At 38.3% G+C, this 11,100-nt stretch overlaps 1 protein-coding gene across 1 annotated transcript; it reads left to right on the forward strand.

Annotated features, from left to right (window-relative positions):
• Nucleotides 1-5,712, forward strand: LOC103457016 (beta-1,4-galactosyltransferase 1-like). The gene is made up of 2 exons (XM_008396921.3): nucleotides 1-831; nucleotides 4,928-5,712. The coding sequence occupies exons 1-2, from the start codon at nucleotides 487-489 to the stop codon at nucleotides 5,594-5,596; spliced, it is 1,014 nt and encodes a 337-aa protein (XP_008395143.2). The 5' UTR covers nucleotides 1-486; the 3' UTR covers nucleotides 5,597-5,712.
• The last annotated feature ends 5,388 nt before the right edge of the window (nucleotides 5,713-11,100 follow it).

Genomic DNA, 11,100 nt, shown 5'->3' on the forward strand with positions numbered 1-11,100 from the left:
TGTAATTATCAAGAGCTTAGTTATAAAAATACACAAATATAAATAAATGAAAGTAAATGTAAACATTTTTGCTTTGAGTTGTTGCTTAAATTGTTTACTTCCTTTTGTTTGGTTATAATTACAGTTTTTAACAGAAGTAAATTCGATTCGGTTCAAAGTTAAAATGGGATCCTTCATGTTCCTCATTTTCATACCATGCAAATTAAAAGATATAAAGAACCCCGGGACATTTCATGTTTAGTTTTACAAGAAACGTTTTTCTGAGAAAGAGAAGGAGAGAAAGGCGTTAAACCAAAGGATCCGGTTTCTGGTTAACAATTAAAGTAGATCATCGATGCTTTAACAGGTCCGGGAGATTAGAGACACTTTTCATCTGATGTGGATCTTCTATAATTAAACCGAAAGAAAATCTAACAGAGGAAACAAAAACCAGAAGAAGAATCTGCTGCGCTGGATCATTTGCTAAACAAACCAGGTTGAACTAAAATGCTGAAAACGTTTTTTAACCTGTTGGTGTGTCTCTGTGCCTTCAGCTTGGGATGCTTTGCAGTGTTTCTGTTTTTCACCCAGGACAGAAAATTATTTTTCGTCTCAGCATTAAACAGAGAAACTAAACCAGAGGAATCTGCAGAACCGACAGTCCGACCAAATCCAACAGGAACTTCAGGAAGGTCTCTGGTTTCGTGTCCCGACGTCCCTCCGAACCTCCGGGGAGTTCTGCATGTGGAGTTCAGAACCAACCGGACCCTGCAGGACGTCCGGAACCACGTCGGCCCGCTCCTTCAGCAGGGAGGTCGGTACCGACCAACCAGCTGCAGGGCGAAGCAAAAGGTTGGTAAAAACTTGAAAAATGAGGAATTTAATTTAAATTACCTTTGAAACTTTTACATGTCGTTGGTGCAAAAATTAAGTCATAAATGAAATAAAAAGAATAAACGAATGAATATTTTAAATAAAAAAACATCTGAAATTCATCTTGAAATTATTTGTTTTGAAGTAAAACTACTTGTTTAAAACGGCGCGAAGTTCATGAAATAATAAAGTTTTGATCTGTTCAATACAAAACATTTCTAAAAAATAAAAGTATGTCTTTTAAAAACTTCGAAATTTTATATTTACAGGGAAAAAGTTTAATTTCCTCTGATATTAAAGTCAGAATATCCGCAGACTGATGATGAGAACTAAAGTAGAATGTTCTCTGAGATTTTAGAGAGACATTTCTATAGATTAAAGGAAACATTCCCCCAAAAACAAATAAACTCAGTTGTTTAAAAATTTATTAGATTTTGACAAAAAAAAAAAGTCAGAAATGGACAGAGATTAAAGTAAAACTGCTTATTGTAGAGGCATTTTCTGCCGCCAGGGGTCACTGTTTCACGGTGTTGTGGTCAAGACCACTTAACCCGAGACCAAGACAAGACCAGAGTGTATCGAGACCGAGTCAAGACCACGATGAAATGTAAAATATGATCAAAACTGCTTCTCAAATTGATCTGAAAGATCAATATTCCCATAAACACCTAGATATTAAATACTTAATACATTTTACCAATATTAAATATTCCATCTCTGTGCTACAATCCGTGGTGGTCTCGTGCCATCCCTAAAAAGATAACACCCTGGGTGTTTGCCCATATTGCTCATTTCTGCACCATTAAACATAGCAATTGAGGCAATGCCCTGACGGTAAATAACGCCCAACTATGAACAATGACCAAGGAGCAACAAGCAAGAAGTAACCAAGCACAAGCCGCTTATTGTGACTGTTCTCGCCCTCTCTTCTTCTACATGAAGCCAGGCAGTCTGACACCATGGCAGACATTACAGCTGCCACTTTTTTCACGAAAGCATGCTCTTTCGTTCTTGTGTTTTAGTTATTAGTTAATTTAAAAAATATCAAAGTACATAATTAAATAAAATAATGATAGCTACTGCAGTGTACGCAGAGCATTACAAGAACAAAGGACGGGTGTTCTGTCAGGTCAGAACATCATACGCTTAGCACAAACTCACGGCTATATCAGTCAGATAGACAGATGGAGGGATTTCTTTATTTCTTTATTTAAATTGGTTCATTTTTCAGAGGGATACACAGTGAGGGTATCGTGATTTTAGCTACCAGTAGCAGGAGAACGGAGCTGCGCCAAGAAGCTAACAGAAGCTAACAAACACTGAATAGAAGAAGAGCTGCCATCGATACAGTTGCAGCCAAGCATGATTTAATGTTACACAATACAGTTTTACCAAGTTGCTCAAAGTCTAAACTGGCATTGTTGTGCATTTAAGGTGTAAAGTTTACCTTCGACTAAACGCCCCCCAAAGGCATCCCAGCGCCCCCCTTTTGTAAAAGTGTCCACCAGCGCCCCCTGGGGGGCGGTACCGCCCACGTTGAGAACCGCTACATTAGATCAGTGTTTTTCAATCTTTTTTGAGTCAAGGTACATTATTTTAATTGAAAAAATCTTGAGGCACACCACCAACAAAAAATGTAAACAAAGATACTTTGTAGCTGCCTATATTACATATATAGTCACTCTTATCAAAGTCTCTTGAATAGGAATCAAACACAAAAATGTATTTTTATCACATTTTACATTTCTTATTTCAAACTGCACTTAACATGTCCACTTCAAAAATACACCTGAACAGAACCACAACACTGGTTTTAAATTTAAAGAAGTTGTAGAAAACTTCAAACTGTTTTACAAACTAATCCACAAGTATTCTTTTAGCCAGAATACAGAAAATAATTATTTTTCTGAAAGAAGCAATAATATTTGGGAAACATTTCACTTCATATTCACTGTTACAATATGAAGAGTTGCATGTACAAAATGTCAATATCTGTATATTTTACCCACCTGGTGTGAAACCTGTACATGTTTGGATGAAAACAGATGATTTCCTGGCAGAAATTGAAGAAAGACAAAGCTCTTCCTCAACATCTCAGTCTCTCTCTGGTTTTAGTTTTTATAGTAGCCAGGCTTGAGAAGCTCACTTCACACAGACATGTTGTGGGAAATGGACCCATGTTCTTTCCAACTACTGCTGAGCTTCTCTGTCTTTTCCATCACTGTCGTCACTGTCTTGCTAGATACGATGCTCTCACAGTTACCTGTAACATTCATGTATCACTAATTATCTTGTTTAAATGTAAAATGCTGTGTACCTACTGCCATCAAGTGGAAAGAACATTACATGATTACCCCGCTAGTCACTGCAACAGCAGACACTCAAAGATGGCATTATTTGCAGATAATTCATTTTCAAAAAATCTTTTAAAACCAATTACCGTATTTTTCGGATTATAGAGCCCACCATACTAGCACCTTAATTTTTTGGGGGGGGCCAGGGGGGGGATGGAAGCTGCTCTCGGTTTTCCATAAGGACCCAGGACCTAATAAATCTGCTGTAAGGACGCAGCACTCCGTCTCCAAAGCCGAACCATGGTTTCGTTCACACCAAGCTTAAGTGCGAGAATGAGAATGAGATTAAGAAAGAGTTAGTTTTTTTTAAAGGTTTTGCTGGCTCTAGTGGCCAACAAAACCACTAGAGCTCGACAGGAAAGAGGGTAATGAGAGAGAGAGGGAAGACATGCAGCAAATGTCACCAGGCATACCATACCAGTAGACAACACATAAGCTCAACAACATATAGGCTTATACTCACAGCAATGTATTCATTTAAGAACTGATTTTCCTCCACTAACAGTAATAATTTCTTATTAAGTTCCCCGTTTTCGTACTTTCACAGATTGTTCTTCTTTTTTACCTTTTCTACTCAGTTTTTCATGTTAAATTGCACTTTTTTGTTAAATAAATCTCCTCATGACGGCGTGTCGCATGGCAGGATGGTTAAAGCAAGATGTTCTTGATTTTAGTTCACTCTTTCCTTTCTTTTTTCGATTTCTTCAAACGCACCAATTTTGCATTCTTTTCCAAATCAAAAGCTTTGGTTTTGTCCTTTTACCATCCTGAATGTTGTCCAAATTCTCCGGGATGGATCCTCCAGCGAAGTCTATCATTTTTATGGATTCCAAATATGTGGGAGAACCTGAAGAGGTTTCTTCTGAGAAATGGTGGGTCACATTTCATTAAAAAACTAAACAAAAACATCTTATTGCTGTCTTACCTTTACTTATCAATGAAATCCATGCACCCCTAATTCTGCACAAAATATCTGTTCATCCAAAGCCAAGTCTATCCTCCCCATGTCTTTTCTACTCCGTTTGAGAATCATCAAACTGTCTTGAAGTAAAACCTTCTGTCTTGTGTCTTGAAGTAAGACCTGTTGGTCTTCCTTTAGTTATCATCTCCTGCTTCAATTGAAAATCCACTTTAGAAAACAGTTTTAGGGTAGAAATGTAGTTTTTCATGTTGACGTCGGAAGAGAGAAGAAAACAAATATATCGTTGTATTTTACTTATTTACTGTGTGGCTAGCTCCACGGCTAGCTCACTGTGTCTTATGCTGTGCTTGTGCAGTCACAATATCTGGGATCATGAGCGCCCCCAGCGATGAGACAAGAGAACTGCATGCCTCACCTGGAGTCTGTTCTCTGCCGTTTCTGATCGCTCCTCCGCACACAAAACATGATACACACAGTTGGTGACAAAAAACACTGTACATTATATACATAAGCTAAATTATGGAAAATCAGTCCATATATTAAATGTTTTTTAACCATTTTGTTGCCAGCGTACAAACAGGACGAACATGTCACAAGCTAGTGAACAGAAGCAGCTGGAAGTATCACGTTTATGAATTTAAATAAAACTTCACCAGCAAAATTTTGGTAAACATTTTGATACTTTTCCATCTGCGCTACATCAGAACAAGCTTCAAATAAAATCCTGTAATGACAGTTGGGTTTATAACTCAGATAATTCTGCACAGATTCAGTATTTTATTTTACGTCCCTCCTTTAGGTGGCTGTCATCGTCCCGTTCAGAAACCGCTCTGAACACCTGAACCACTGGCTCTACTACCTCCATCCGGTTCTGATGCGTCAGCAGCTGGACTACGGTGTGTACGTCATCAACCAGGACGGAGACGGAGTCTTCAACCGGGCCAAGCTGATGAACATCGGATTCAAGGAAGCGCTGAAGGAATATGATTACGACTGTTTTGTCTTTTCGGATGTAGACCTGGTGCCTCTCGATGATAGGAACCTCTACAGGTGTTCTGATCATCCCAGACATTTGTCCGTCGCTGTGGACAAGTTTGACTTCATCCTGCCCTACGCCACCATCTTCGGCGGAGTCTCAGCGTTGTCCAAACAGCAGTTCCTTAAAGTCAACGGCTTTTCAAACACGTTCTGGGGCTGGGGGGGTGAAGACGACGACATGTCGCAGCGGCTCTCTTACAGAGGGATGGTCATCTCCAGACCAGACTCTGTCACTGGAAGGTACAAGATGATAAAACATAGGAGAGATTCTCACAACGATCCAAACCCAAATAATGTTCAGAAACTGACAGAAACCTACCTTAATATGGACACAGATGGGATTAATTCTCTGAATTATTTAGTCAGGGGGATTAGGAAGGATTTATTGTACACTTTTGTTACAGTGGATGTTCAGGCTCCAGCAGGCTGATGTGGATCCAGATGTTTGTGTCTCAGGATTCGATCAAAGCAAAAGTCAACTTAAATCCAGGAGAACAAATAACTCAGTCCAACTGCTGAGTTCTGCAGTAAAAACATTTTATAACGTTCAACTCAGTCCAAAATGGAAACGATGCAGCAAGCATGTGGCAACAGTGGACAGAACAACCTGCATTAAACGGGTTGAAGCCTCCAGCAGAACCAGCTGGTGGGTCAGAAAGACGGATCCACTTTATGAACTTGGTTTTTAATCTAAATCATTCAGATTTTTATATCCTGTAAACAGTTAAGGGAATAACTTTATTAAAAAACAATGAGGGGTGATATGTAATGAAGTGATTCATATTTATAAAGTCTTATAAAATGATTTTGGTTTATTATGTTTGGTAGTTTCTGTAGTTTCCTCATAAAGTGGAGAACAGAGGAAGTGAGCTGGGCTGTTGTAGCTTTAAAAATAAAAGTCATCCTAGACAAAACGCTGTTGGCCTCGTCCTGAACGTCACGACTCCGTCTGTTAGAGAGGCAGCGCTGAATGAAGCTGCAGGCTGTCTGGGACGTTATAAACTCATTTAAAGACGTTATTATTAATGTAGAGAATATCTTGTCTGCTAAAAATGTGCAAAGATAATTAAATTAAACAGAATCTGGTCAGAAAACGTTATAATTATAGCTGAATTGGACTTAAAATCCTAATATTTCAACAGTAAGGCATAGAGATAGAAACATGTTCAGAGGAACATGTGCAGATCAGCTGTTTGCTGGAACATGTGAACAAGGATCAGTTCATTTCACCTGGAAGTTTAGAACAATGTGAGGAATTTGAATAAATGATCATGAAGAGACTCTTCACCGTCAGGCGGACTGAAGGTCCAGACGAGTCCGTTGGAGTAAAGGAGAAGCTGGTAGGACCCGGAGAAATGTTGAGGTTTTGATCTGACAACAAACTGAAAATAACTGAACCTGAACCGTCTGTTCATGTCACTGGAAAAACCCAGTGGAGTTTGTTCTGTTAAGCACTGAGCCAGCAGGAAGTTTTCCAGAACCGGTTCGTCCAGAGAGGTTAACAGAAACCAGTAGGTCCAGTAAACACTGACGCTGCTGTCAGGGAAATAAACCTCAGGCTGATTTACTTCTGGGTCTGAAATGATCAGGAAGAACTTTTAAGAAACTTCAATCACTTCTGAACCTTCAGAGCCACATTAAGACAGTCACAAAGTCGGCCTTCTATCACCTGAAGAACATCTCTAGGATTAGAGGACTGATGTCTCAGCACGATCTAGAGAAACTCATCCATGCGTTTATCTTTAGCCGCATTTATTTCTGCAACAGCGTCTTCACAGGTCAGACTAATAAATCAATCAAACAGCTGCAGCTGATCCAGAAGCTGCTGCTGTTGTTCTGACTAAAACCAGGAAGATAGAGACATAACACCAGTTTTAAAGTCCCTACACTGGATCCCTGTAGCTCAGAGAATAGACTTTAAAATGCTGATGTTAGTTTATAAATCACTGAACGGTTTAGCACCACAATACCTTAAAGATCTGTTATCACTGTATCAACTGTCTAGACCCCTCAGATCTTCTGGTTCTGGTCTGCTATGCATCCCCAGAACCAGACGAGGAGAAGCAGCATTCAGCTTCTATGCGCCACAGATCTGGAACAAACTTCCAGAAAACTGTAAAACAGCTGAAACACTGAGTGCCTTTAAATCTCAACTTAAAACCCACCTGTTTAGAGTTGCTTATGGCTAAATTAGGGTTAGAGTGCAGGTTTTGATGTCTTCCATGTTTTATGTCTTTAATGTTTTTATGTCTTTAATGTTTTTAATTTCTTTTTATTTCTTTTCTACATTTTAATTATGTAAAGACCCCGGAAAACGTCCCAGTTAAACGACGTTTAACTAAAGTTCTACGGGGTTTAGAGTCCCAGTTGACGGAGTTTCAACTAAAAACCTAGAGGTTGGAGTCCTTGTCAAACGGTGTTTTTGACTAAAGTCCATGAGGGTTAGAATCCCAGTTAAACCACGTTTAACTGATGTCCTAAAGGGGTGCGGGTTTTCATGTTATCTTTTTTATTTTATCTCTTTCTCACTGTTTATTTCATGTCACATGCTTTTTATTTTAATTATGTAAAGAACTTTGAAATGCCTTGCTGCTGAAATGTGCTATACAAATAAAATTTGATTGATTGATTGATTGATTGATTGATTGATTGATTGATTGATTGATTGATTGATTGATTGATTGATTGATTGATTGATTGATTGATTGATTGATTGATTGATTGATTGATTGATTGATTGATTGATTGAAAGGCAACAAATCCAGAATTAAAGTTTGCTCCTATTTTTTATTTTGACCTGTTTTGTAATTTTCTCACTTTTATGAAAATAAATTTTTTTGTCTTTGAAACACTAAACTCTCCACAACTTTTTGTGACATCATTTAGAAATCAGACATTCTGATCAGTTACTCAGCACTTGAGAAGCATTTTTACCAAATATTTAAAAAAACTTGTGTTATGATTTTTATTTCTTTTCTTTGTTTTGTTTTAGACTTTAGTTGAATGACTTTTTGTTAATATATTTTGGAGTTTGGATAACTTCTTGTTTTTGGTCATTTAATTAAGTTGATTTGTGGTGCTGGGTTTCGGCATGTTACGGAGTTCCGCCTTTCCGCTCGCTCCACCACCACCGGGCGCGGTGCGCGCACCTCCAGTCGCTGTGGGCCGCAGCTGATGTTTCCAGCCTGCCATGCGCTATTTCTGTTAGCCTTTGTTTGCTTTTTTCAATTTGATTTTGGCCTGGTGGGACCGGATTTCCTGTTTTCGATTTGTCTTTTGCATTAGGTTTTTTTTTTTTGCTTTAGTCCGGTACCAGTAGGGCCTTCGATATGGTCGGCCCCCTGCTGTACCGTTTTGTTCTGTTTGATCGGCTCACCAGGTTCAACTTTCTGTTAATACTTTTGGGGTTTTGTTTTTTTCTTTTTTGGAACACGGGAAAACTGAGGGAATTTAACTCTCTTTTTCTTCACAGAAAATCAGAAGCAGCTGAACCAAGAAAACCAAAGTTCAAGAGAGTTTAAGAATAAAACATTTTGTTGAACCCTCATTCTTGTCTCGTGTTACTCAAATATGTTGTGCCCTTGGTGGACGTAACACTTATTAATGCCCTGGATTAGTTATGGAAATAGATTTACTCTCCACCTCTGATCCTATAAGGTGTTTTTAATGTTCACCGTCTCCTTGATTGTATTTTTATTCTGAATGTCTCCAAACCCACTGAATTCAAACTGATCCTCTGAACCAGTTCATTTTCTAATTAAAGTATTTCTGCTGCTGCCTGTGGGTCTGTGAACTACTTACCTGAGTGACCTGTTTGAAAAGTTTTCCAGTTCATATGTTCGAACTGGAAACGATGGCATCCAGTCATGGACTTTGCAGAAAGAACGTGGCGACAGTGGACAGGATCCACCTCCTGTTTGTAAACAGCGACTGTTTACAAACAGGACTACAAATGTAAGCAGTGTTTTCTACAGACGTCTTTCCCCAGCTTTGAGTTTACGTCATTTTAGATGAGACACGTAAGCCCAGTTTTCTGTGCTGTCGTTTACCGGCCCCCCAAATATAATAAGGATTTTAAAGGGCGACTTCTCTGACATTATGTCTGGGATTATAACTAAATATGAACATATTCTTAATGTTGGAGACTTCAATATACACGTGTGCTGTCCTGATAAGCCTCTGGTAAAGGACTTTTTTAGCCTTCTGGACTCTTTTAACCTGGTACAGGCCGTATCCGGTCCTACACATGAGCACGGACACACACTGGACCTGGTTATGTCCTGCGGGCTGCAGGAAATAGCAGGATTACTGTAATGCACTTTATCTGGGAATCAGTCAGTCGCTGCTCTCACGTCTACAGTTGGTTCAGATGCTTCTGCACGACTTTTAACAGGAACTCAAAACATGTGACCCCTGTCCTGGCCTCACTTCACTGGCTGCTTGTATATTTTAGGATTCATTTTAAAATTCTTATGTTTGTTTTTAAATCACTGCATAATCTTGCCCCGGCTTACCTCTCTGAGCTTCTTCACCCCTACGTACCCTATCAGTCACTCAGGTCAGCAGATCAGCTGCTCTTGCAGGTACCGAGATCCAGAAGGAAGCTCAGAGGGGACAGAGCTTCTCTGTCATGGGTCCTAAGTTATGAAACGACTTGCCTTTGCAGGTCAGAGAGGCCCCTTCACTGTCCACTTTTAAAACTCGTCTTAAAACTCATTTATTTTACTTGGCCTTCAACTCCAGCGGGATCTAGTTTTAAATTGTATGTTTTGTTTTTAAACTGAAAGAGTTTGTATTTTTTATTGTTATGTTGTGTTTTAATGTACAGAACTTTGTATCAGCTGTGGTTGTTTTAAAGTGCTTTATAAATAGAGTTGGTAGGGTATGGTATTACAGTAGATCTTATTCACATTAATTTTTAAATATTTAAGACACACTTTACCAAACTGACCCTGGAGTAACATAAATAATCAGACCTTTTCAGGAACGTCTCACTGAGATTAATAATCTGTTCTTCAAGAGAGACGTGGAGTGCTGGGTCTCAGAAACGAAAACTATGATCTTTATTCCCGGTTCCCTGTTTTCAGTAACACTAATTTAATCTACAGTTGGTAGTTTCAGTAACTTCCTCATGAAATGGAGGCAGAGAGGAAGTACGTAGTACCGTCAAATCTGATTGGCTCACAGTGAAATCTAAAGTAAACAAGAAAAGCACATAAAATAAAAAGTAAATATTAAAGATTTCATGGGGTAAATTCAACTAACTGAAACAAAAATACATAAGTAATTCAGTTTTTAATAAAGATATAATGTGTCACATAAATTCTAAACTTCACCTAAATGAGTTTTATTATGATTTTACTGGAAAATTAAATCAGACACACAGTGATGTGATATGTTAAATGTTTTCAACACAATACCGCTCTCTGGTGGTCTTAAAGTACCTGCACATATAAATGTGTTTAAAAGCCACTAAAGAAGCAGACTTCATGTATTTAACTCCATTCTACATGGATTTTGTTAAAATTGTTTAATGTTTTGTGTTGTAATAAGATGTCAAAAATCAAATGTTTTTGATTCCTGGAGAACATTTTCAGTTCATGTCTCATCATATCAAAGTCCCAGAGACTGATGGACACATTTCGACAGAGATGCAGGATTTACAAATCTGTTCTTCATAAATAAGCAATAATTCACACATTAAACTTAAAATTAGATTTGATTTTATTATATTTTATCTTCTGACCATCTGGATGTTGAAATGATACAATGAAAATATTCATTTGGACAAAAGATGATTTATGTTTTGTCTTTTCCCAGGTCCATTAAAAGAGGAGTGAGAAAGAAAATGAATGAATCGTTTTTTAAATAATTCAAAGAAGAAACTCACATTCATCTGGATTCACTTATTGGACTTTTAAAGGAAAACAGAAA

This window comes from Poecilia reticulata, chromosome 20 (assembly GCF_904066995.2).
Source record: "Poecilia reticulata chromosome 20, P_reticulata-male-v2, whole genome shotgun sequence".
Taxonomy (NCBI): Eukaryota; Metazoa; Chordata; class Actinopteri; order Cyprinodontiformes; family Poeciliidae; genus Poecilia; species Poecilia reticulata.

What these genes read in the sequence shown, in the direction of transcription:
- LOC103457016 (XM_008396921.3), top strand. Translation starts at nt 487, where the DNA reads ATGCTGAAAACGTTTTTTAACCTGTTGGTGTGTCTCTGTGCCTTCAGC. An exon ending in GCTGCAGGGCGAAGCAAAAG is followed by an intron (nt 832 to 4,927) that starts GTTGGTAAAAAC and finishes TCCCTCCTTTAG; the next exon opens with GTGGCTGTCATCGTCCCGTT.